Source organism: Rhinolophus hipposideros (assembly GCF_964194185.1).
Source record: "Rhinolophus hipposideros genome assembly, chromosome: 8".
Taxonomy (NCBI): Eukaryota; Metazoa; Chordata; class Mammalia; order Chiroptera; family Rhinolophidae; genus Rhinolophus; species Rhinolophus hipposideros.
In genome coordinates, this window is record NC_138054.1 from 8,368,991 (window position 1) to 8,396,105 (window position 27,115).

The window sequence follows — 27,115 nt, forward strand, 5'->3', positions numbered from 1 at the left end:
TCTCAGTTCAGTAAGTTTAAAAGTTTAACTTTTGTTTTCTTAAGACGAGTGGGCCTGGCTATGAGCAAGCACATCATTCATTTGCAGTAAAGTCCTTTGAGAATTGAAAGGACAAACCCTCAGTTAAGGAAGGAGAGTGTTTCCTCGGACTGCCAAAGCTGGATTGCTGCAGCCCTTACCTTGCTGTCCCTTTACCGGTGGCAGCCAGAGGCAGAGGCGGACAGCACTGGCGGGCAGGCTGGGTTTCTCTGTGGCTTCAGGACCAGGGCAGCTGGCTGTTTTTGTGGGAGTCGGACTTCGCTGATCACATGTGCAATGTACTCTTTCCAGCCCAGCCAGTCTCAAGGCCGGAGCCAGTGTGTTGTGGGATTTTGCTCGTTGGTCAGATTTCCAAAGGAGAAGGCATACAAGGAGGGTGCAAGTATATGTCGAAGGCTCCCTGTGATCAGGGCGCCTCCCCCTGGCCCCAGCATTGGCAGTCCCCATTCCTGCCATCTGTCCTTTGCATACCAGGGGCCACAGTGGAAACTGGGCTCATCCCACTGCGTGCTGCCGGGAGGCATTTCCCTGCCCTGTGACCCCACCTCAGCCCTCTCCTGTCTGTGCTTCACACCTACCCTTGCCCCTTCTGTGACATTACAAGTGGTGCTAAGGGAGGCAGGGAGAGAAGAGACAAGCTGTAGGCAGGTGCTTTTTCCCCTCTGCTCTTCAGGAGAGCCCGACTCTGCATACCCAAAATTAGCTCCTTTCTTTCCACCCACCCCCTAACAGAGCTAACTAGAGTCCTGCCCCGTCACAGGAACCACCACGATGGAGCAGCCCTGCGAGAAGCAGGACCCACAGTTCAGGGGCTGGGATGGCACATGTGGGGGGCGTGGGGAGTGCTGAAATCTCACTCTAGTCTTCTAAGTTCTCTTACCTTAGAGAAACGTTTGCTAACATGCGCTGGAATTCATGTGAGATAGGCGCAGGTGAGCTGCCTTCGGGTACAGAAACACTATCTGTGAGCAAAATGATTTGGCGTTCTCATACAGGTGACCCTTCTTTTGTAATTTGAGGACAGGTTAAATGCCCATATTAGCATTCATCCCTGTGTTTCATATGTGATCTCAACTTTACTTTAAATTGTCCTTTGCAGTTTTTCTACTGATGAATTTTTGTTTTCCTTAGAGTAAGGTATTTTGTGTTTGCATTTCCATATGTGATTTAAAAAGAAAACAAGCAAGTTTTGTTTTTAGGAGCGTTGGTGGGGTTCTATTATCTTGTTTAAATCCTACAGCCGGGTACATTTTGTCCCAAATGTACTTGTCTTACGGCAAAGTTAGTTTCCCTGTGGAGCAGTTACCCTCAGTTTCCAACAGAGGGCCATCTCAGGGTGCCAGAAAATCAGAAATCAGCCTTGGGTTTGTAAAATTTCCCTCTGGCACATTGTCAAAATCACTTGCAGAATGAAATCCTCCCCCCTCCTATGATACAGTTCTACTCCATTGAAATATTTTGCAATCATTCTGTTCCCAAATTTCTGGCAGAGTTGAGAGATTCCCCCAGACTAGGAGTAAGGGGAGAGTTGTGGGGACCACCCAGACCAATGGCTGTGGCCTTAATGAAGACTGACAGGTCCACGCAAAGTTAGCAAATACCCCATGACCAATGGATGCCTGCATAGGCTCTGCATCCAGCAGCATTGCTTACAGATTTACAATGACCTTCATTGTCCTTGAAGAGCTGCTTAGAAACAAAGTTGCAAAGTACTCTTCCTTGGACCTTGGGAGGGCTGGTTGAAGGAGAGTGTCTCTGGCTGACAAAGGCCAATCTAAATGTTCCTGGGTGATGGGTTTCCATGCTGGTTTTATTTAAGGTCTGTCAACAGGTGCCAAGTATGAGATGGGAGGCATTGTTTTTCTGTGGGTGTTTTGTGTGTGTGTGTGTGTGTGTGTGTGTGTTTTCTTTTTAACCAGCCTCAAGATGTCCTTCTGGTTTCAAAGCAGATTTTTTTTCTCTGCTGCTTTCGAGCCGCTTGTTTGTGAGATGACATTCTATATCTTTTATGAAGTGAAACAGGAATACACCTTGGTTGAAATCCCATGAAAACAGAGGTGTGAAGTTGTAGATCTAGGGCCTTCTTTAGACGTTATTAGAAGGCTTGGAGTGGGTGTGCAGGCTGGGAAGGTACACACTTCTCTTGGTGAGCTGTGGCTCCAGAAGGCGTGGTGGGGGTGGTGAGGAAGCAGATGTTGTATGTAGGACAGAGGGTTTACCAGGAGGAACACACGTTTCTCCCCACAAGTCTCAAGATTAAACACTAGATAGAGGTAGAGACCATTGGGAAGTTCTTGAGAGTGAAAAGAAAGAACGCATCCTTTTGAAATTAAAATTCCATTTTCCTGCATTTGGAATAGCACCGTGCAGTTTTCCAAGCATTTTGTTGTCTGTTGTTATTCACAGTAACTCACAAAATCCCCATGTTGTAGATGAGAAAGAACACAGGCTCAGAGAAGGAAGGATAAGGACCTCCCACAGGCTTGTAAACTGAAGGTGTTTATAGAGTCGAGATCCTCTCACTTGTCACTATAATTTGTTTTCCAGACTTGTCTAACTATGACTCACCTGGTCTGCTTGTTCACATGCAGATTTCGGGGCCCATTCTCTAGTTACTTGGGTTCTGGTTTCTTAACAGGTCATGAGGGGATTCTTAGTTCATGCATGTTTGGGAACTTTTACATCGCAGGCAGCTGAAATGCAAATGAAATAAGTCATGTAAGGTCACGCAATCTGAGCTTGCCCTCCAGTGCCTCTGGTGCCCGGGCCCGTCCCCACATTGCTCCACAACTGCCTCCCACAGAGGACACGGGTTTGGGCTGGGCGCTGGTTCGTTCTGCCATGTGTTTCCTGAGCACCTCATCAGTGTGACGCTGTCCTAAATGCCAAAAACAGGAGGGAATTGCAGCCGAACTAGCGGATAAAGGAGGAGCTGGACGTTTAGAAATAAGTGATGGAAACATGATGTTAAACATTAATTGCTACAGTAGGAGTACAGCAAATTCTGATTATTAGGCGAGACTCTGCGTTGTTTCTATAAAACCTGTTTATGATGCCCCTCACACTGAGTTCTTATGGCCAATAGGCTGTGCCCTTGTCTCAAAGGGGAGGGTGTTCAGAAAGAACTCTGGGGGATACAAAAAAAGTAACAACTTTCTGTTTATCTTGCCCTTTAAAAATTTCTATTTTCACATTTTATAATATACCTGGCATATTATATGTGTGTGCAGATATGTGTGTGTATATAAATACTTATCAGATACAATACACATTTCTCAATTAATCATCAAATACAAGGACTCATGCTCGAAAATGTTTTAATTACAAGTACAGTTCCCAAAGTTTGCAGTCCACTTCTCAGGTCTACCTGCTCACTTTTTTTTTTTTTTTAATTTATTTTTTGGGGTGGCAATTGTTAATGAAATTACATAATTTCAGGTGTACAATTCTGTATTACATCATCTATAAATCCCACTGTGTGTTCACCACCCAGAGTCAGTTCTCCTTCCATCACCATATATTTGATCCCCCTTACCTTCATCTCCATCCCCCCACCCCCCTTACCCTCTGGTAACCACTAAACTATTGTCTGTGTCTATGAGTTTTTGTTTCTCATTTGTCTTGTTCTTTTGTTGTTTTTGGTTTATATACCACATATCACTGAAATCATAGGGTTCTCTGCTTTTTCTGTCTGACTTATTTCGCTTAGCATTATACTCTCAAGATCCATCCATGTTGGTCACAAATGTTCCTACATCATCTTTCCTTAACGCCGAATAGTATTCCATTGTGTATATATACCACAACTTCTTTATCCATTTATCTATCGAAGGACATTTTGGTTGTTTCCATGTCTTGGCCACCATAAATGAAGCTGCAGTGAACATTGGAGCACACGTGTCTTTATGTATAAATGATTTCAAATTCTTTGGGTAGATACCCAGGAGAGGGATTGCCTGCTCACTTTTTACAACTCACTTACCTGCTACCAAAAATCCGTATTATTTCTTCCCAACCTGTTTATGTCAGTGACACTTGTAATCATTTGCTATAATTTCATTAAGCCAATGAGATACTGTTTTGTTTTTTTTTTTTTAAAGAATAGTCTCTGAAAACTAAATTGGGAAGACTTGTTTATAGTCCAAATTGGACAGGTTTTTTGTTTGTTTGTTTGTTTTTTCAGGGTTTTTTTGTTTGTTTGTTTGTTTTTTGCTGTCAAATTGAGGGTGGGCAAGGGGCAGCCGTATGGCTCAGTTGGTTAGAGCGCAAGCTCTCAACAACAAAGTTGTGGGTTCAGTTCCCGCATGGGGTGGTGGGCTGCGCCCCCTGCAACTAAGATTGAAAACGGTGACTAGACTTGCAGCTGAGCTGCGCCCTCCACAACTACATAGCAACTTGGAGCTGATGGGCCCTGGAGAAACACACTGTTGCCCAAAATCCCCAGTAAAATTTATTATTTAAAAAAAAAAATTGAGGATGGACAAGATGCCTATGAACAGTTGAGAGAGATAATCATAAAACCCTAAGATTCTGATTTAGTTTGGTTTATAAAAGTCTAGGTTCTTGCTCTACCTTAAAGGATCTAAAACTGGAAAACAAAGATGTTATGAGTATGATTCATGCAATGACAGTGACCCTGTGAGTGGGCAGGTGGCTGTCCAGCCAAATCTTGTCAGACACAGTAGTCGTGTTCCATAAAGCCACCGTGAACACCGACTGCTGGGCCATTGTTCCCGGGGAAACACAGGGTCACAGCATGCTCATCAGCTCATCACCTTGTTTCCTATGTTTCTGTTTAAAGGCGCCTTGGTTAATAAATACTATCGATTCATTAACATTAAGCTCATGACCAACAGCACTGCAGCTCATGCCCAAACGAAGCTCATCGAACACGCGTCTGTTCTCCAGAAGGCACATCACAGCCTTCTTACACCTACGAACGCTAGGCCGCACGTCAGCACTACGCTTGAGACCATTTCAAACAGTGAAGCCACCAACACAAAGCAGTAAATAGACTGTGGCATCATATAGAAGTGTGGCACTAAATAGACTGCGAAAGATACTTGTTTACAGCATGAGAGCTGACAAGAGAAGGCAGAGCGTCTCCTTGTGTGACCTCAGCTGGGCGTGTGTGCATAGGGCAGCTCAGGTTTTCCCCATGCTGTGCATGTCCGTGAGTAACCAAGAAAGTACTGTGGGTACTGATTTGGGGTTACAAGTAAATTTTAACAAATAGGCAAACTCACAAATACAGAACCCACAAACCGTAAGGATCACCTGTGTTTATTTAACTGTATAGGTTAAGTAAAATACTTAAGGTGTGCATGAATTCTGAGTACCCTCTCCCCTTTACCTGACTTTAATTAACTAGCCCCTCCCTCCAAGGCAAAGTAAGCCCTGCTGTCTTCACAGGGAAAAGGTGGGCTAGGACAGGCCTTCCCCTTTGGGTGTGAGTGAACGATCGCACTGTCATTGATTCTTACTAATGCTGTTTGTCTCACTGCGCCATCAGGATGAAATGCGTCTCAGTATTGGTTGAAACGTGCCAGCAGCCAGGACAGTGCCTGGCACTGGTAAGCATTCATTTGAAACACTCTGCCAATGTTCTACGCAAAATGTATATATGCACTGCTAATTAGAATCCGAGAAGTATGAGTTAGTGTAGACTTCCAGTGGAAGATGTCTGTAGGACGAATGGGAGACAGCTCTCTACCGCCTTGCCCCCGCCCCAGTCTTCCTTACCGCCTTCTCTTAGTCTCACCTTCTAGGGAAGGCACACACCGCGTCCATCTCCCACAGCTCCCCAAACCTCATCCGCTCATGCCCCAGACAGGACAGAGGGGAAGGGAGAAAGAAAATCTGAAGTAGCTCTGGTTCGTAAAGTACCACCCTAGGTGGGCTACAGGCTCGCCCCCCCAGTCCATCCTATCCTAGGTGGCTCACTGCCAGCCTGTGAATCCCACGATGGGGGGCCTTCCTGACCCCTGGCCCCTCCACTTTTCCCCAGAGGTTCTGATTGTCCAGTACATTTGCTGGAGAAATGGGCTCCTTCACTTTACCTGTGCCACGATGAGACTCGGTGTAGAGGCTTGTCTTTTAGAGTTTTTATAAGTTGAGCCTCCTCACACACACACACACCCCACACACAGACCTGCAGGAAATAGTGGACATTGTTGAAACTTGAAGAAAGAGGCAAAAGTCAGCCCACTCTCATTAGCCGTTTGTAATGAGATATTTCTTTTAGCTGTATTAAGGAATATTTCAACCATACGCAGAAGTAGAGAGAATAGTCTAATGACCTGCCATACACTCATCACCCAGTTTCAGGAATTATCAGTTCGGCCAAATGTGTTTCATCTCTTCCCTGCCCCAGATTTCAAAACAAATCCCAGGCAACACATTTCATTTATAAATATTTCATTATATATCTATAAAGGAAAGGGACTTTTTAAAAAAGTGTGGCCAACATATGACCATAACTAAAACATTAACAGTAATGTCTTAATATCATCTAATATCTGGTTAGTGTTAAATTTCCCCAATTCGGATGTGTCTCTTGTCCTTTGAATTCAGTACAGAGCTTTCAGCTGACTGATGGTGTGGTGATTGGTTGGTGAGCACGAGAAGTGTGCGGTTGAACTTGAGCGTGGGAGGACTAAAGTCGGGGTGCTAAAAGAGAAAGAGCACTCAACAAGGGCAGTAGGACAGAGCAGCCGTGAGGCTCCAAGGGTGGCAGCCCCCACCGCCTCCGAGAATGTGTGTGGAACTTGAATGTTTCCGCCAGAAAGAGAGTCTCCCCCAGAGTGGCTGCAGCCATTCTTCTTCCCTACCTACCTGTCTCATAGCCCTCTGGTACTTTTGGCAGGGAATGTTTCCTATGGTTTGGGGTTCATTCCCCCAGAGCACGGCCTACATGCAAGGGATTGCCAGGGAGCAGGGCCAGGAGAGGGAGGGAAGCTGCACTGTCTGGGCCCCTGGCTGGGAGAACTTCGATTACCTAAAGGTGTTTGGGGCTCTCTGAAGCTATCTCGTCCCTGGAGCCTCTATCACAGTGGGTGAGCTTCAGCATAATTCCCTCAAAAGCAGTTTTGCGTTTTGAGTGGCTCGGAGGAACCTGGTATACTACGTGTAATTGAATGATGACAGGAGCGTTGATGGCAAGATGGGGCCGCGTTAGCAGTGGAGATGGGAGAGGCAGATACACGGCAGGGCCTCGTTGGCCCATAGTAAGGGGAGCAGAGTTGCACATACTTGGCACTTCTTTCTTTCATCACCAGATGAAAATGAGCTCAGCTGCTTCACAGGTGATTTCGTTATCTCTTTATTTCCAGAGAAGAATTTCAAAGCAGAAAAAGTTTCCAGTAAGGTGTGTGCAGTGTGAACTTGAGCAGGTTGCTTTACCCCTCTGCGCCCAAGTTCTCTCTATATAAAACAAGAGTAGGACCTGCCTTAGAGGTTTGGGGAGCGTCAGGTGCGCTTGTATGTGTCAATACTGGAATGATGCTTGGCACAGGGCACGGGGGCCATGGAAACGTGCTAGTCTGCACTGCCTGACACAGTGGAGCCCGTGAAATGAGGCTAACGCGACTGAGGAAACTTGAAATTTGATCTGCCACATGTGGCTCGTGGCTACTGTAACGGTGCCCGTCGAGGGGACATTGGTAATATCCTAATGATTGTATGGCTTTCAAGATGGTGGTTCTCAGCACAGACCTAGAAGACAACACTGATGTGACAAGTGGAGTTTATTCCACATCTGTGTGGCCCAGGACACAGTGTCCTGGGGAAGGAGGTGAAGGAGCATGTCCTCCCTAAAGTGAAACATGATGATCTTTAGAGGGACTGCATTTATGGGGTCTCTTTCTAGAAAAGGGAGGCATCCTGGTGATAGGTGAGGGTGGGAGTATGAATAGGACTCACATTTTGTCTTTGCTTCCTACTGGCTGAGTGACGTGAGCCTCAGTGTTTTCGTCTGTAAGGTGAGGGTCAGGATACCTGCCCGCCAGGATACCAGGGCCAGGCGCTTTGCCTCACGGGATGTCCTCATGCTGCATGGTCTCAGTGGGTAGCAGCCGTGGCTATTGTTCAGATGCTGATGGTAACACTATCAGAACTGAATACATACTCACTGTTGCATGCTACTACTTCAGGTGGAGAATTTGCTTATTGTTTTATCCTGATCAGATACCAGGGGTGCTGATGTCATTACTGTAGATGCTGTGTAAATGTGTGCTTTTGGCTTTTAAACTCTTTTGACACTTAGAACCCAGTGAGCAGAGGGAGGGAGAAAACCTGAAATGATCGCTCCATGTGATGTCATTCCGGGAAGAACAAGTAGGCCTGTGGCACTGGCTATCATCTCGTACGCACTTGCGCAGAGATTGGATATCCAGAAGTTGCTAGAACATCCATTTTTAAAGGAAAGAGTTTTGTTGCTGACTGCGAACAGACTGTTTTCTTGATGTCATATATTTTTATTATAATGATTTATTACATCATTTTATTTTCATTTATAAATGAAGTGACAAAAAAATATAATAAGACTAATGGACAAGTGGAAATTCTGACCTGGCAGCCTCCTTATATCCTGTCCCTTTCGTCTCTCAGATGTGACATTTGCTGTGTCACCTTTCGGACACATCGAGGATTGCTACGCCACAATGCGCTTGTCCACAAACAGCTTCCCAGAGACGCAATGGGAAGGCCTTTCATCCAGAACAACCCTTCCATTCCTGCTGGCTTCCATGACTTAGGATTCACTGACTTCTCCTGTAGGAAGTTTCCTTGGATTTCTCAGGTATGCTGACCAACCAGGAGAACTGGAAGCTACCTTCACAGTCTGCATAGATGGACTAAACTTCCTTACCCTGATGTTTCCTTTGCTTAATTAAAGTGTTGTCCATTGGGATTTTTGTTTTTGGTTTTTTTGGGTTTTTTTTCCCCTTTTTCTGCTTTCCCCGCCCACTCCAGTTGAAGCCGTTGTTTCTCAGTCTAGTTGTGTAGGACACAGCTGCCTGGCCCATGCTGGTGTTATGAGCCTTACAGCCCCCTCCCCCACCCCACTGAGGCATTCCGCTGCCGGTCACTAGTCAGCCACTCACAGCAGCTCTCACCAGCCGCTCACGATGGCTGCCGGCCGCTCACAATGCATGCTGGCTGCCGGCTGCTCATGGCAGCACACGGCAGCTCACGATGGTTGCCGGCCAGTCACGCTGACTGCCAGCCACTCACTGGCTGCAGGCCACTCATGCTGGCCACCAGTCGCTCATGGCCGCACACGGTAGCCCACGGCAGCACGCAGCAGCCTGCGGCAGCTCACGCCAACCTCCGGCTGCTCACGGTAGCCCAGCTCCAGCAAGCACTTGTTCACAATCTTAGCTGTAAGAGGGCGCAGCGCCGTGGCCCATGTAGGAATCGGACTGGCGACCTCTGCTAGGAGCAGGGTGCTGCAACCACCTGAGCCACCAGGCCAGCCCCTTTTTTTTTTCTTTTTCTTTTTAAATAACCACTTTTCTTTTGAAATTCAGGTTGGCCCTTTTAGTCTTCATTGGCTGTTGGGTTGAGAGGTGTAGATGACCTTTTATTTTGTGTTGAATTTCATACTTGCACCTGAGTCTAGCTCATCAGTACTTCTGCCCATTCTTGGGGCATTTGGATTTAAAGTTGTGAATTGTTTTCCACCTCCACCCAGCCCTATCAGAATTGAATTTGTATTTTTTAAAAATATTTATTTAATTATATTATAGCTTTAATTGGCCTTACAGCTAAATATTTTCAGTATTGTAGTTTTTATTTAAAATGTTTTGGGTTATTATTAACCTGAGCCATATTTGTTCTCTACTTATAAGCACCTGCTAAAACTACTTTCAAACTATTTTTTTCCAATTTTTAAAAATTGAAATAGAAGGTATCAACAGTGAAATTCTTCAGATGCCTAAGTATTGCATGTGTATACACCCATATGTAGGCCTCCGTGTGTACACGCATATAACGCCCAGATGGTGCACCCGCTGCATGCCCCTTCTCAGGCAGTGCCCTCTTTTCAGATACAACAGAAGTAGCTGATGGCGGGTAGGTAGTCCCCATCAGTTAGTGTTGCAGGGTACACATTTTTAAAAAGCAAACCCTACCTTCGTGGTGTTATTACTTAACCATACTTCATGCTTCTCTGCCGAGATACCCTGGGAGTTGGTCCTTCATCAAGCAAACCTGATTCTTAAGATGCTTTATGGTTTTCCTTATTCAGTCCAGGAGTTAGCAAGCAAGGAAAGGTCAGCTCCTTATATGTTATGGACAAAGGCTGGGTACTGGGCAGTTGTCTAAACTTTCTGCATCTCACTTTAGTGATGATTTTTAAATCCTCCTCTGTATTTCTTTGCTTTTGCTGACCTGGCTTCCGTGCAGGCCTGGTGTGAAACAAACTTGCGAAGGTGCATCAGCGAGCAGCACCGTTTCGTCTGTGACATCTGCGACAAGGCGTTCCCCATGCTCTCCTCGCTCGCCCTACACAAGCCGACTCACGTCGCTGCGGACCAGGGACGGGAAAGACTGCAGGCCAAGAGCCTGTCTGGCGATGCCCTGGAGCAGAAGGTCTTCCTGGCATTGCTGGGCCTGCAGCACACCAAAGACGGCAGGCCTGTTCCGGCCGAGGCGCCCCTGCCGGACGACAACCAAGCAATACAGCTCCAGACACTCAAGTGTCAGCTACCTCAGGACCCTGGCTGCACCAACATGCTGAGTCTGTCTCCTTTCGAAGCTGCTTCCCTGGGCGGTTCTCTCACAGTGCTCCCGGCTACCAAGGAGGGCATGAAGCACCTGTCCCTGCAGCCCTTCCAGAAGGGCTTCATCATCCAGCCCGACAGTAGTATTGTGGTCAAGCCCATCTCTGGGGAGTCTGCCATCGAGCTGGCCGACATCCAGCAGATCCTGAAGATGGCAGCCTCAGCGCCCCCTCAAATCAGTCTTCCGCCTCTCTCCAAGGCCCCTGCGGCCCCTCTACAGGCGATTTTCAAACACATGCCCCCTCTGAAGCCAAAGCCCCTGGTCACACCACGGACGGTGGTGGCCACCTCCACGCCCCCCCCTCTCATCAATGCCCAGCAGGCCTCCCCGGGCTGCATTAGCCCCAGCCTGCCCCCGCCGCCCTTGAAGCTCCTCAAAGGCTCCGTGGAAGTGGCCTCCAGCACCCACCTGCTGCAGACCAGGTCCGGGGCCCAGCCAAACACGGCCATGCAGCTCTTCCTGCAGCAGCCGCGGGTGGATCTGCCAGGCCAGGCCGAGATGAAGACGCAGCTAGAGCAGGACAGCATCATCGAGGCCCTGTTGCCCCTGAACATGGAGGCCAAGATCAAGCAGGAGATAACGGAGGGGGACCTCAAAGCCATCATGACAGGCCCCAGCAGCAAGAAATCACCGGCCATGCGCAAGGTGCTCTACCCCTGCCGCTTTTGCAACCAGGTGTTTGCCTTTTCCGGGGTCCTGCGTGCGCACGTGCGCTCCCACCTGGGCATCTCGCCTTACCAGTGCAACATCTGCGACTACATCGCTGCCGACAAGGCCGCGCTCATCCGCCACCTGCGCACGCACAGTGGTGAGCGGCCCTACATCTGCAAGATCTGTCACTACCCCTTCACGGTCAAGGCCAACTGCGAGCGGCACCTGCGCAAGAAGCACCTCAAAGCCACCCGCAAGGACATTGAGAAGAACATCGAGTACGTGACCAGCAGCGCGGCCGAGATGGTGGACGCCTTCTGCTCCCCGGACACGGTGTGCCGGCTGTGCGGCGAGGACCTGAAGCACTACCGCGCCCTGCGCATCCACATGCGCACGCACTGCGGCCGTGGCCTGGGCGGCTGCCCCAAGGGCCGCAAGCCTTTCGAGTGCAAGGAGTGCAGCGCTGCCTTCTCGGCCAAGCGCAACTGCATCCATCACATCCTTAAGCAGCACCTGCATGTGCCCGAGCACGACATCGAGAACTACATCCTGGCAGCTGATAGCCTGGGCCCCAAGGAGGCCCCCGTGGCTGAGGCCTCAGGGAGGATGGAGGAGGGGGCCGGGGCTTTTGGCGAGCGCAAACCCCTTGCCAACTTCCTGGAGTCCCAGAATGGCTATCTTCATGGGGGCCCCACCCAGCCGCCACTGCCTCACGTCTCAGTCAAGTTGGAGCCCACTAGCAACTTCGCAGTGGACTTCAATGAGCCCTTGGACTTCTCCCAGAAGGGCCTGGCCCTGGTCCAAGTGAAGCAGGAAAACGCGGCCTTGTTCCTAAGCCCCTCTTCCTCGGCCCCCTATGACTACTCCATGGAGCCCATCGACCTGTCTATCCCCAAGAACTTCAGGAGAGGAGACAAGGATTTGGCTGCTCCCAGCGAAGCCAAGCAGCCTGAGCAGGAAGCCGAGAGCAGGGATGTACCCTCTCCCTGTCCACCACCGTGCCCTACCCTGCCAGTGACCTTGGGCCCCAGTGGGATCCTGGAAAAGCCTGTGGCCCCTGCAGCAGCAGCCTTGACAGCCACCACTCTGGAAGCCCACGCTCAGCCCCTGCAGGGCTCCGTCCAGCTTACTGTCCCCATTTACTCATCAGCCCTTGTCAACAGCTCTTCCCTCTTGGGCAACTCTACCCTCATAAGCAGTCCGGCCTTGTTGCGGCCGCTGCGCCCCAAGCCCCCCCTGCTCTTGCCAAAGCCCCCCGTGACAGAAGAGCTACCCCCACTGGCCTCCATTGCCCAGATCATCTCATCCGTGTCCTCGGCCCCCACCTTGCTGAAAACCAAGGTGGCTGAACCAGGGCCCACAAGCACCAGCAGTAACACCACAGCTTCAGACAGCTTAGGAGGCACCATCCCCAAAGCTGCCACCACATCCACCGACACCACCAGCCCAAAAGAACCCAGCAACCCCCTCCCTGCTGCCAACAGTCCAGAGGCGGCCTCGCCCACGGAGCAGGGACCAGCTGGCTTGTCAAAGAAGAGGGGCCGGAAAAGGGGGCTGAGGAGCCGCCCCCGTGCCAGCAGTGGTGGGGTGGACCTGGACTCCAGCGGGGAGTTTGCCAGCATTGAGAAGATGCTGGCCACCACAGACACCAACAAATTCAGTCCATTTCTGCAGACCACGGAGGACAGCGCCCAGGATGAGGTGGCCAGCACCCCCGCTGAACACAACGGACCCAGTGATGAAGAGCAGGGCAGCCCCCCGGAAGACAAGCTGCTGAGGGCCAAGCGGAACTCCTACGCCAACTGCCTGCAGAAGATCAACTGTCCCCACTGCCCCCGTGTCTTCCCTTGGGCTAGCTCCCTCCAGAGGCACATGCTCACACACACTGGTAAGAGGGCCCACCAGGCTGTGCGTGCTGCTTCCCAGAAGGGAGACTCGCCAGCCACCGGCCAGGGTGAGGGAGAGCGAGGGGTGGGGTTGAAAGCACGGGACATTTTTCCCACGGCCCTATTCCCAGTCTCGGAAGCAGGGGGCTTACCGGGTTGGGCCATGTGCTCAGGTAACCAGAATGACCTGCTCCTATTGTCTGAGCCCTCTGAGGGCTGCTGGTGAAGGGAAGTGTGAAAAGTGGGTGTCTTTAGGTTGAAAAATGGTCCTAAGCCCATGGGATCACTCACTGCCATCCACCCCATTCCTTCTGAAGAAGGTAGCAAGATTATGCACTTGGTTACCCAGGGGAGACAGCCAGGGAGAAGTGGAACTTTGTATCAAAGTATTGGGCCAGAGTACTAGGAAGAGAAGTTGCATCCTGGTGTTCTCAAGGCAGCTTTTAAAATTTTCAACATTCCGTGAAGTTCTTTTGACTGCCATGTATTCCTAAAGGGAAATATTGCAAATTTTGTAGTTATCTTTCAGTTCATTAAAGTAGTGGCATCTTCTTTTGTTTATTGTGAAAAATCAGTGATGAATAGTTTTAGAATTTAAAAAAGTTTTTATACTGAAATTGTCAGCTGTTCTATTGAAACACACAAATATAAATATATTCTAATTAACAGACTTAAATTACCAAAACAATATCCCGAAAGTATTTCTCAAATGTTAGTTTCTGTATGTTCATTTTTAAAGAGAAGTTTAAGATAAGAAATATACTTTAAATAATTTTATACCAGGTACTTCTGTTGTTCAAATGACCATACACCTCTCTTCTTAATTCTAATTTACTGAATATTAATACGGGGTTCATATCGTTGGACTAAGGAGAAATTGGGTAAGATCTGTAACCTTTAGCTAATATTTGGAAAACCCAGATATTAATAGATAGGACCTAAAACCAAATAAAGAATTGTATGGTAACAGGAGTGCCAGATAAAATACAGCATGCCAGTTAAATCTGAATTTCAAATAAGTAGCAAACAACATTTTAGTGTATGTTTTTAGTGCATGTTTTTCATGCAGTATTTGGTATAAAAAATTATCTGGTATCTCTCTGAAATTCAAATTTAGATGGCAGCCTGTATTTTCAGTTGCTAAGTCTAGGTGGTTAGGAGGCTTGCCCGGTGAGGTGAGGGTGGTGGTGGGAAATGGGGATGAGCTGTGTTGTGCGCCCAGGTGGAAACGCTTCATTCAGGGTTGGTCCTCACTTGATACTTCGGAGAAGCCCACGGAGGAAGGCTGTTTCTACGAAGGGGAAATCGAAGGGAGCGTCCACAGGGCATGGGAGGGGAGCTCTAGCGGTGGGTGTCTCTAAGGCGAGTTGCCGTGCAGGTGCGGCCTTTCTCTCTGGTGTGCTGGGGCCTTGCATCAGGGGTTCAGCGGTGGAACGTGAGGCATGCTTGTCCACCGCGGACTCATTGAACAGGAACCAGAATTTCTAGATTTGTAAGGTGTATGCTGCATTTTCAGGCTGCCATTTTCTTTCCATTTGAAATCCGTGAAGCCTCACAAAGTAAAGTAGCACTTGTAATGAAGAAAGCCGTTCAGAAAAGGAGATGCATCTTCAAGGGAAGGTGCCCCACACAGCAGTCTCTCTTGCTGCCCTTTTTGGGCTGACACCTATTTGTCACCTGCAGAGTCTGGAGAAGTGAGCATTTCTGTTACCGCTTTTCAGAAAGCAGATGGTCTGGATCTGATGGTGAGCGTGGCTCTTGCCCTCCCCACTCCCCCTGCTATTACCAGCCTCCCCACCACCTTCCCCCAGCTGGGGTTCCTGTGCTTGGTACATTGATCCTGTGTATGTGATGAGGCCATTTGTTCCCGGACGTTCTCCTCCTAGCAAACCACTGTCTCCCCGGGAGGACTGGCACGGCCGGGAGTTCTGCCTGCCTTTGCAGATGCCTGGTATCAGTTCCCCTTGTGAATCCAGTCATTTTGATTGCCTGGCATTTGAATGCCAAAAGTTTCTGGTTGGTTTTAGATTTGGTAGCAGCTGAAACCCAGTGAGGAAGATAGGAGGTTTGTTGAAGATGGGCTAGGGTGGGTGGGTGTGAATAGACACGTGTTGTGCCACTTCTCCCTTCACAGTTACTGGACTCCTTCATGGCTGTGTCTGTTTTGGTCCTGTCGCTGACATCCTGTCACGTCACGCTGTGCCCGTATTGTGGGGTTGCAGGCCTTGACCCATGAGGGGAAACATTCAGAGTTTGTTGAGAAAAACTTTCAGAGCCCGTCTTTATGACTGTCCCAGGAGGGCAGTGTCATCCACATTTTGCCCTGAGGAAATGGAGGCTTAGGCAGGCTGAGTGACTTGCCTGTGGTCGGGAGTAATGAACAATGAGCAGTGGAGCTCGAGTTCAAAGCCAGGGTCAGGACCCTGCAGCTGCCCCCTGGTCAGGGTGGGGTGCCCGCCGGTCCTCTGTGTGAAGGTGCCCAGGCTGTGCCTCCTCCCTCTGTACCCTCGCACGCCCCAGTGTGGAGGACTGGCAAGAGGGCTGAGAAACAGCTAGAGCACAGAGACTGAACGACCATGGAATGGGAATAGCCACACGCATAGACGTGTAAAGTTGGCTCCCACTGGGCTCTGTTAACTTCCTTTGCCGTGGCACTGCTTCAGCTTCCAGCAACAATCTCAGCCTCACCTCTGTTAAATCATTTTCTAGAGCGCTTGGCTATGTCTGCTGCTGTGTTAGAAAATTTTCCATTCAAGCAGGACAGCTGGACAGAGCCTGGGGAACAATCCCGTCCACCCCGTCCCACAGACCAGTGTTTTCCTGTAGCAAATGCATGGATTTACCATAATGTCTGGACGTGGTTTCCTAGACATGCTTGCAGACCACCCCACCCCCCAAACAGGCAGCGTTAAGTAGACCAAATATGCGTGTCCAGCCAGGGGTTCACTGTTGCTGTGGGTTAGGAGCAGCTGGTTTCCGCCCTTTCTGCGTGGCGCGGGTTCTAGGAATTGTGACTTGTGAGGAAGCTGGCGTCGGCTGTCATATTTCACCTCACCCAGTGTGTTCTGCACACACAGCTGAATTTTTTCCTTCCATTCCTCCTCGCCCACAGTGTCCTGTTGATCAGGGACATTTCCTGATTCCTTACCTTTCTCTGTGTGGTCTTACCTCTCTCTTTTCTGCCTTGTGAGCATCTCCTGTGTTTTTAGGCCACAGGTGGGGAGTGAGTGCCAGAAAAGCACAGCCCGTCCGTTTCCCGCCTGTCCTCACCTTTTCCTCCTGTGCTCCCTTCCTCGTCAACATGAAAGGGTCGGGACCCTGTGATGTCTGAGGTGCCCTCCAGCTCTGACATTCTGGGATCCTGGCTCACTCACTTTCTCACGGTTGGGTTTCACCCCTCTTCTTTACCAGCCTGGGGCCCTCCCCACTCACCTCTCCTCCCCGCTATTCTCAGGCCACAGGCGTCATAGTTAATAAGATGTACAAACCTAAGTGTGGAAATCGCTTCTGACACCCGGTGTGTTTGGCTGCTTTTAACTTTCTTAAGGGGCACCTTTGGCCATTTTTACCCAGCCAGCCCTGTGTGTGCACCTCTGCCAGATACAGAAAGAAACCTTCACCGCGAGTGGAGGGAGGATGGAGAGAAGTCAGGTGTGAAGCCATGCCGTGTACCTTATGCTCATCATTCATCTTTCTACTCTCTGTTGCCCCAATGCCTGCCACATAGTATCATCTAGTATAAAATTTCTCTTGTCCTTTCTTGACTGTTCTGTGAGAGTGAAAATTGGAACACCCCTGCTGAAGCATTAATTTGTGGCAGTTACCAAATAAAATCATTTGGTACTTTCCACATAGATGACCAGTCAACAAGTTTTTTTGAAACCTGTACGATTATAAAATACTGAAAGGGCTTACGTTTTCCTCTGTCCATACAATCTGGAGTGTGCACTGCTATTTAAAGTGTAAGACTTAGGCTGTGACGTGTGAACTTTTAAGGATTTCTGTTAGTGTAGCTTTGGGAATCTTCCTAATTTGATACAATACTTCGTCGTCATTGAATTATCTTCATCATGGGACCTTAGCCTGACTGTCCAAACCAGCTGTTAAAGGAAAACATTTACCAATTTGAAAATTACAGAGTAAGTCATGAAATAGGTAGAAGCAAGAAACCAATAGTTTTATTTGAAATCAAGAATCCTATCTTAGTTCCTAGTCATAGCTTCTGACTTGTTTTCCTTTCAGCCCAGTTCTCTCCCTGTCATCTGGCCTGACTCAGAGAAGCCGTGATGTTGCCTTTTGACAATAAAACCTTAAAGGAAAAGTATTTCCTTCTTCCTTAAAACAGAGCCCAAATAATTATTAAATATTATTTTCAATTTTTAGTCAAAAGCAGGAATAATTTGGAGGGTACACCATCAACATTAAAGTACTTTTTTTTTTAAATTGTTTATTGGGGAATATTGGCAAACAGCGTGTTTCTTCAGGACCCCTCTGCTCCAAGTCTAGTCGCAGTTTTCAATCTTAGTAGCAGGGGCGCAGCCCACCATCCCATGCGGGAATTGAACCGGCAACCTTGTAAATAGCTCACACTCTAACCAACTGAGCCATCCAGCCGCTCCTCTAGAAGCTCAGTGGCAGCTCCTTATCTTCAATCTAGTTGTGGAGGGCGCGGCTCACTGGCCCATGTGGGAATCGAACTGGCAACCCTGTTATTCAGAGCTTGTGCTCTAACTGAGCCATCCAGCCGCCCCTAAAATACTTTTTAAACTAATCTTCATGCAAAAGTATTTTTGTTCTTAAACATGGTCATTTTTATAATTGTAGCAGAAAATACCTACTGAGCTCTGTGAAGGGAAACTTTAAAGCAGTCAGTGGGTTCTCCTCTTTATGCTGGAGGCACTTGTGGACTTCCTTAAAATTCCACATGCTGGGTTTCCCGGGTTCCTAATTCCCTGCCTTTGATTGTTCCAGGCACCTGTGTTCTTTAAAACTCAGGAACTGTCACCTGAAAGGGTGTTTCAACTCAGAAGCGGATGAACGTCCCCTTTCTTTGATTAGTACTGATGCTTGAATTTGGCCAGGCAGTGATTCTGGTGGTGGTGGGTCACACACCAGGATGCTGTGTGTGAATGGCTCCCCCTGGAGTGCGCAACACAGCAATGATGATGATGGTGGTGGCGGTGCTGGTGGTGGTCCTGGTGGTCCTGGTCCTTCCTTCCCCTTCTGCAAAGCCCGGCTGCCAAGCCATGTTGTCCATTTGCAGTGAGCACTGGGTTTGTGTACTAGCACTTCCATAATAACCTAAATAGAAGGCTAAAGGCCCCCATGATTGGTGTGTTTTGAGGGAAATGTGCAGGTTGACTTTCCTATCAGTTTTTTTTCCTAATCAACAGTCATAATTAAATTTCATTAGTTAGCCCAAAAATGTTCTTTTGAGCTATTTGTTGCCAATCTATATAATCTAGTCTGGATTCATGCATTGCATTTAGTGTCATGCCTTTTTATTATTTTTTCCTATTTTTATTATTATTTTTTATTCCCAGCCCCCCCGTCCACTTCCCCTTTGGCAACCATCAGCTTGTTTTCTGTATCTGTGGGTCTGTTTCTGTTTTGTTTATTCATTTGGTGTTTTAGATTCCACGTATAAGTGAAATCATATGGTATTTGTCTTTCTCTGTCTGAGTTATTCCACTCAGCATAATACCTTCTAGGTCCATCCATGTTGTTGCAAATGGTAAGGTTTCTTTTTTTTTTAACTGGTGAATAATATTCACTGTGTGCGTGTGCGTGCGTGCGTGTGTGTGTTACATCTCCTTTATCCATTTATCTATAGATGGACACCTAGGTTACTTCCACATCTTGGGTCTTACTAGTAATACTGCAGTGAACCTAGGGGTACATACATCTTTTCAAATTAGTGTTTCTGTTTTCTTCTGATAAATACCCAGTGGTAGAATCGCTGGATGGTATGGCAGCTCTATTTTTATTTTTTTCCTGCCACTTTTTAACATGTGTGTCTGACTGTGGCAACCCCAAGGTTACGAGACAGTCACACTGGGCTGCGACTATGAACTTTTCACCCTGTAAAATCAGAAACTGGGACCTTGGAATCTGGTGACGGGGGTAAAACTGAAGAATCCAATGGTACAGCAAATGATGTACGCCCATCCTCTCTCCTGAGGCCCGCCTATCACTTCCCTTCTTCCTCTTCCCCCTTCTTTCTGTCCACACTTTCTGCCCTGACCATTGCTCATCCACGCAAACAAGGGGCAAGTTGCAGAGTAGCTTGGCTTACATTTTGAAACATCATGTTTACAGTACAGAAGGAATCCAGATAAAAAGAGGATAGGCAAACCAAAGCAGGTAACTCCTCGGGTGGTGGGGGAGTCATGCTCCTCTTCGGTCACGTGTCCCCATTCATGGAGGTGGGTGGGACTGGGGGCTGCTCACTGACTTCTTTTCTTCGCATACAGGTTTTTTGAGTGGAGCATATGATCTCCTAATGCAAACTCAGTTATTTGTTGGTCACTTACTACTAGCAAGAGCTTAGAGCACTGGGACAAAGAACCTTTCATGCAGGGAACCGACCTCCTCTGACTTGCTGGTTAGGGCCACAGTGACCTTGAACAGAGGTCACTGCCGAACTTCTCTGCAAGTCAGACAGGAGGGGTCCTGAGAAGTCAGAATTCACCGCTTCCCATCCTCTGTGGGAGGCCAGGCCCACTTAGGTCAGAAAGAGGGGGCTAACCTCCAAAGACATCACAGGGGTTCCACATTCCTCCAGGGGGCCTGGGCATCCCTTTGGATTTTCCAGCGTGTGTAGTACTTGCCATGCTAGAAATTGTTAAAAGTTATCTTCTTATGACAAGACTATAGGTGTTTTCTTGCTGTGCTCACTTGTCATTGTTGTTACTAAGATTTTTAATTGTAATGCTGTTGTTTTACTTAAAACGTTTGTGTATCTTGGTTTCATTGTTAATTTTTAGTATTTTGAAGTCAAAACATTCACTCTATTCCACTCAGGCTAAGGGAGATGATCGTTTGACTTATTGGTGTTCTCAGTAATTTTTTTTTACTGTGTTTTGTTTATTTTCTTAAAAGAGCAGGGTGGAGGAAGGGGGGAAACAATAATGCCAGTAATCCCAGGAGAATGAACCAAAAGCAACTTTTCTTTTTCATTGCAGTAGAAAGCCAGATAAATATCTATTTTTTTTCCTGCTTCAGGTCAGAAACCCTTCCCTTGTCAAAAATGCGATGCCTTCTTTTCTACCAAATCTAACTGTGAACGCCACCAGTTGCGCAAACACGGAGTTACCAACTGCTCCCTGAGAAGAAACGGGCTTATCCCCCAGTCAAAAGAGAGTGATGTTGGACCCCATGATAGCACAGGTAGTGCTTCCAGGTGATGGAGCGGAGGAGAGGGAGAGAGGAGGGCCAGTGGTCAGCCTCGGCTAGCCTAGCAAACTGCAGCCCTCCCAGCACGGCCGGGCTGCCTCTTCCACTTCCCTGTAGGACCCCACAGTCCAGAAAGGTGGGCCCTGGTGAGGGCGGCGAGCACGCAGCAGGACGGGTATGTGGGGAACTATGACACGCCCCTAGGTGCTTCTCTGAGCGGCTAGAGAAGCTCTGTGCCTTCCTAGCAGAACCCTTTTTTCAGGCTGTTGGGCTCCACTGGAGGTGGGACATGAGGGAGGGTGTAGTCTGAGCTCTTGGTAGGAATGCATTGAAAAGGGATGTGAAACCTTAAAGGCCTGGGGTGTTTTCTCCAACCCCAGCCTCGGCTGCATCCTGCAGAGCAGGGATGGGCTCACCGAAGTCAGGGTTTTGCAGGAACTAGGGATGCCCAGCCCTTGACAGGGAGGGGCAGGGTGCGGTGGGAGTGTTTTTCTTTTCAATAACTCTCTTCCCAGTAAAAAAAAAAAGACACAAAAAACAAACAACTTTGTCTTGTTTGGAATAGCACTCTGCATGTCCTTTCTTTAATCACAGCTCTGCTTGACCTGAATCCAGGTAGTATTCTCCTGTACTGATGTGTGCTTCCTTCCTCCAACCCCCTACAGAGCAATTAACAGCTGCCCAGTGCGTCTCCTGCCACCTTCCCCCCTTACAGCTTCTGTATTTACCTATGTCCTGTATTCAGTACATTCGTCATCTCCAACTGCTGGGGCTCTGCACCCCCGCACAGTAAAAGGCTGCTGCAGGTCACTTAGATACCAGTGAGCTGGCCATTTCACTGGTTCCTAAGTCTTACAGGTATGCATTCAGGTCTCCAGATCTTGAAAGCTTGACGTTTCCCCATTGCTTGAAGCAGATGAGAGTCCCCCAAATGTACTTTTCTAGGTTTATAATTGTGTCCTGTGCTTCTCACCCTCAGATTTGGGTGGGGACAGGGAACTGTATTGTCTGGGAGTCATTCCCCCAGTCAGTATAGACTAAAGGGTCAGGCTTTAGTCGTAGCCCCCTTATCCTTATCGCAGGCACTGGGGGACAGGTGCATCTGGAGAGGTAGCAGACCCAGAAAGAGGATTTGATATGGAACCCTCTGCCTGTTTCCCCCTGTACCTCCTTAGTGAAAGAAATTCTTCAACTGCCAGGCCGTTTGATTAAAATTAAACCCTCTAAGGAAGGGGTGTCCAAACTTTTATCAACGGTTTTCAGCAAGGGCCATATGCAGTAAAATACACAAACAGCCGGGCCACTCACTCAAGGTGAAGTACGTGTTGCCTCACCTGGTTTATTGAAGTAAACTAAATATATTTTTGGAATTTGCTGCGGGCCAATTAACAATGGATCGCAGGCTGCAGTTGGCCCGCGGGCCGCAGTTTGGACACCCCTGCTCTAAGGGTACAAAAGTGAAGGCAAGTTTGCTGGCTCCACCCCTAGCTTCCATTTCCACGTAATTTGCTAGGATCTTTGAGTAAAAAAAGATGTGGACGCCCACAGAATCTTGCCATGACTTGGATCCCCTTGAGCCAAAGGTGGCGGATGATGTCTTCATCCCCCAGGAAACCCACAGAGACACTGGCAGAACTTGAGTTTGCTGCGGACGGTCACTCTTAATATTTAACAGTGGGCACTGTGTGACTTGGTGGCCAGCATATGTCCTCGCAGCCTGGTTTAGAAAGCAGCTATGTGATTCTACCCACAGTGGTTCCAAAGGAGGGAGAGAAACATAATCGAAGTGATCAAGGGGAGCCCTTTGTTTTCCGAGTTTGCAGATAATTAAAAGTGTAATAACTACGTGCTGGATGCATATTTTGGGTTCAGCTTGTTGATCATAAGGAGAAACACCAAATCCGCGGCTCCCGCTGATGTCAGGGGGCAGCTGCAGTAAAAGCCTGCAGACACACAGCTGATCAGAATTTATATCTTAGCTTCCGTTCAGCACCAAGTTTTGCATTGTGGGTGTGTTTAGTTTTTAAATTTGCAGTTACGAGGGTTGTTTTCCCAAGTCCCATCAGCCTTTCCTCACCTCTGCCCTGGAAGTTGTGTAGGTTTTCTCTAAGGGACAAGGCCTCTGGAAAAAGAGAATTCACTGAAAGTTGTAATGTGAAACCAGCCAAGAGAAAATACATGTTTGATTTAATTGTGGTCACAATCCATGGTAAGGAAGAGGACTGAGATTTAAGAATGGGAAGAAAAGGGTCAGGGAGGTGGAGTGTAGTGATTTCAAGGAGAATTTTTAAAGCTAGGTGAGTATGATGGAGAGGGTGAAGGTTTCCTTCTGGTGCTTCCTCCCATGAAGTTAAAAGTGAGGCGTAGAGGAAGACCATTAAAAACATACACACAAAGGCAGGAAATGACCAAGGAAGTTCTTGAGGGGTTTCTAGGTTTATATGCCTGGGTTGCATTCTCTTAAAATCCCTAAACGTGTTTTATTACGTAGGTCTGACTTTTTCAATCACATAGGTCTTTCACGAAAATATACCCTAGATTTTCCCCAAAGGAATGCTGAAAATGCTATGATGGGGGTAGTTCTAGCTTAAAGGGGCATGCTGATCATTGAGAGCTAAACTCTTCATTTACTCTCCTGTGGGCAGAGAGGGCCCTTGGGGAGAGTACTCATGCTTCTTCCTTGGATGCTGCCTGTAGGAGCCTTCGTATTTGTGGGCACCTACATGTGACTTTTTACATCAGCGTAAATGTGGACTTTTTTAAACTGTCCCTGAATGGTGGCCGCCCTTGCCAGCCCCGAAGCCCCTCATGCCAGCGTGGACTGCACCACAGGACGGGCTTCTCGGTAGGTAAAGTACAAGCGCAGCAACTTTGACAGCTGTGCCCTTGCCTAGCCAGTCAGATTAAGTACGTATTTAGGTTGGTTGTCACATCAGCTGAGGAACTTGGACTTTCTAGGAAGCAATAGCTACTTCACTTCATCGTCAAGTTGACATGAAAGTCTCCGTTTTCCCATAGGAAGAGCTGTGGGTTTATTATCTGCTAGTGCCATCAGGATTCTGTCTCCTTCGTCTAGCAATTTTCTTAGATTTAGCCTCACCAATGAGGGACTGACTGACTGGGGCAGAGAAGCAAGGTGTTAAGGTAGGTAGCATTGCTTACAGAAGTCATCAGTTCAGTGACCTGCATTTGGAAGTGTGAGTGCTTGAGAAGGACAGGGATCAAAATAGGACCTGGTACTATAGCTGGATATTCATGAGGTGACAAGAAGTGGTTAAGTCTATTGTTTCAAGAATCACTAATTAAAATCAGTTGGAGTTGCTTGGAGCATGAAGGGCATGGGCTGCCCTGCTAAAACACTCCCCCTAGTGGAAGTTTGGTGGAGCACAGCCAAGCCCCCTTTGTTCCCCAGAGGAAGCGAGCGAGCTGGCCTCTCATTGCATTCAGGGTCAGCTCTCCATTATCCACACTGAGAAAGGGCCCATGCATGAGAATGATTTGATCTTCGTAAATTTACTTCGTTTTGGTTTCAGAGCTCATGATTTTTTTTCCAGGGTCATCTTAATATGTTCTGCAGTTAAACTTGAAAATAATCTATGTCCTTTGGTGAAACGAAAAATAATTAAGAGAAACAGTCTAGAATGTACTGGGACAAATAGGAAGTAATCAGAGAGTAGGCCTTTTTTAAAAAAAATATAAGTACTACAAAGCCAGCACATATAAGAAACTGAGCGTTTTATATTTTTTTATTGTACAGTTTATTATCCCAAAGTCCATTTAAAAGATGCTCCCCTATTGGCATGATTCAAGAAAATGAGCGTCTAGTTTTTCCTTAGAATATGGCCTAGACATTGGTGTGTATAGCTCAGGATTCTTCTTTAAACTTTCGGATAATTTTCAAAAATCATTGTCAGAAATTTTACATTCACACCATAATGATTTGTTTCCTTCTGATACCTCTTGAGACACTCAGACACTGGCTGTCAAAAGGTACGGTGAGAATAAAAACGATGAAATGATGTAAGTGGAAGTGCTGAGAGAGGGTTGTAGGTAAGCAGAAGCCCCAGCCGGGACTGGTGCCAGCTCCTTTACCCTCAGCCCCAGAACCGCCTTGAGGGCAGCTGACTGAGCATGTGACTGAGAGGGCATGATGGACGTGGGTGGGCGTTGTACGGGTGACCACATCGAGGGAGGGTCCAGGTTAGGTGCCGAATCCACTGGCCCAGGAGGGAGACGCAGCTAATGTATGTGCTGTGAAACGGAATTTCGTCAGCCTAACAAATTGGCCATTGGGTCTATTACTTACATACCGTGTTTCCCCGAAAAGAAGACCTCACCGGAAAATAAGCCCTGGAATGATTTTTCAGGAGGACAGCCCCTGAACATAAGCCCTACACTGCGTCTTTTGGAGCAAAACTTAATATAAGACCCGGTCTTATTTGGGGGGAAACACAACAGTAGGTCTCAGCAGACAGCTTCCCTGCCATGGCACATAATTAAAAAGTCATTAAATCCTTGTTCAACCCGAATGAAGAGAAAGTGGTACTTCTGATAAATATTGCCATCTGTTTAGTGTCATTAGTTTTGTCACAGTGCCATTCCTTAAGAAGGCCTTAAATACGTTTTGCTGTGCCGAATGCACAGGTAGGAACAAATCGAGAGACAAGATGTGTTTCCATTCCTTGCAGGGAGTCCTGACAGCAGCCAGGAGGCCCACAGGTGTGCATGCGTCTCCTTTTGCCTTGGAACCCGACCTGGAAATTAGGCGTCAGGCGAGAGCGTGTACCATAGCGCAGCGTACATGCTTTGGGCCATTTCCTCCTCAGACACCATGTTTGGGGTGTTTGGGGGTAGTCCCGTGTATGTTGCATGTTTGTATAATCTGCACTGGAAAAATAACTGTTACAGCTCAGCTTCCTCAGCCTCCCTAGCGCTGTGAATCTTTGGAATGCAACAACTCTGCCTCTCTCGCCGTCTCTTCTATCTGCGCTGCCCTCAAGCGCTCACACCTTCCTGGGGCCTGGGCATCCGTGTGTGGCAGGGGAGGGCACTGGGCACGGCCAGTGGGCCGGCAAGGGGAGGGCAGGGATTCCGAGGCCCACTCAGCCCTGAGTCCCCAGCCTGTGTGTATGTAGAGGCTTTTTCTGCCTTTTATAAATTAGCCCCCGATTCATCTGGGTCCTCCATGGAAGTAAGGGGTGATGAGGAGTCAGGGTACGCAAATCCTTGCTGGGGTTGGGGGTTGGGTCCAGCTGAGAGTCACGACAGAGCCCTTGGAAGGGAAGTGTGTGGTGGCGTCTGGTCTCAACCCGGTCCCCTGTGCTTGTTCCCACAGACAGCCAATCCGATGTGGAGACATCAGGCGCAGGAGGCGAAGTGCTGGATCTCACTTCTCGGGAGAAAGAGCAGCCGTCGTCAGAGGGGGCCCCTGAGCCTGGCCACGCCAAAGAGGAGCTCCCCGGGGAGGAGGTGACTCCCGGAGGAGCAGAGCCCATAGATAGGGAGGAGCTGGGAGGTGAGGAGACCCTGGAGCCGGAGGAGAAGCATAGTGTGGAGGAGAGGGACGTGGACGCCGACGGCCCTGAGGAAGACACCATCAGCAACAAGAGCCTGGACCTCAACCTGGCCAGCAAGCTCATGGGCTTCAAGCTGGCCGAGGGTGACACCGGAGCTGTGGGCAGCGGAGGCGCGGCCCAGCAGCACCAGAAGCATGCCTGTGATATGTGTGGCAAGAGCTTCAAGTTCCTGGGTACCCTGAGCCGCCACAGAAAGGCCCACGGCCGGGAGGAGCCCAGGGAGGAGAGTGCGCTCCCTCGGGAGGGCCAGGGCGAGAGCGGGGTGGCCGAAGGGCCACTGCTTGTGCCCGCCACCCCTGCTCCCGAGCCCGAGGAGAATCCCCAGCCCCCAGCTGATGGGGAGGCCGCGTCAGAAGGCTCAGCGGAGAAGCAGAGCGAGGACGCTGAGGGCATCTCTGACGGGGAGGGCACGGCCGAGAAGAAGTCCTCGGAGAAGAGTGATGATGACAAGAAGCCAAAGACAGAGTCCTCCAGAAGCCCAGCCAGCAAGGCGGACAAGAGGAAGAAGGTCTGCACTGTGTGCAACAAGAGATTCTGGTCTCTGCAGGACCTGACGCGGCACATGAGGTCCCACACGGGTAAGGGCGGGCGGCTCCGGGCCCTGTGCTCGTGTCGGGGAGGACCCGGTCCAAGCCTGTGAGGGGCCGACTTTGGTTCCTGCCTCTTCCCTCTGACCCGCCCACGTCAGGAGGAGGAACCTCCCCTCAAGCAGTGACCAAACCTAGGCCAGAGGCCAGGGAGAATTGACTGAGCTTGCACACGTCCCCATTACGCCCAGTAAACTAG

The 27,115-nt window shown here is 48.6% G+C and overlaps 1 protein-coding gene across 3 annotated transcripts in view; it reads left to right on the forward strand.

The window, feature by feature from the left end:
• Positions 1-27,115, forward strand: part of RREB1 (ras responsive element binding protein 1) — a 128,616-nt gene that overhangs the window by 97,099 nt on the left and 4,402 nt on the right. For 2 of the 3 annotated variants that reach the window (XM_081056344.1, XM_081056345.1), the window contains exons 9-11: positions 8,647-8,836; positions 10,444-13,360; positions 26,089-26,907. In XM_081056344.1, coding sequence (XP_080912470.1) covers positions 8,647-8,836; positions 10,444-13,360; positions 26,089-26,907 — 3,926 coding nt within the window. Of the gene's footprint in view, positions 1-8,646; positions 8,837-10,443; positions 13,361-20,582; positions 20,748-26,088; positions 26,908-27,115 lie in introns of all 3 variants that reach the window. The other variant, XM_081056346.1, reaches the window with a different exon arrangement.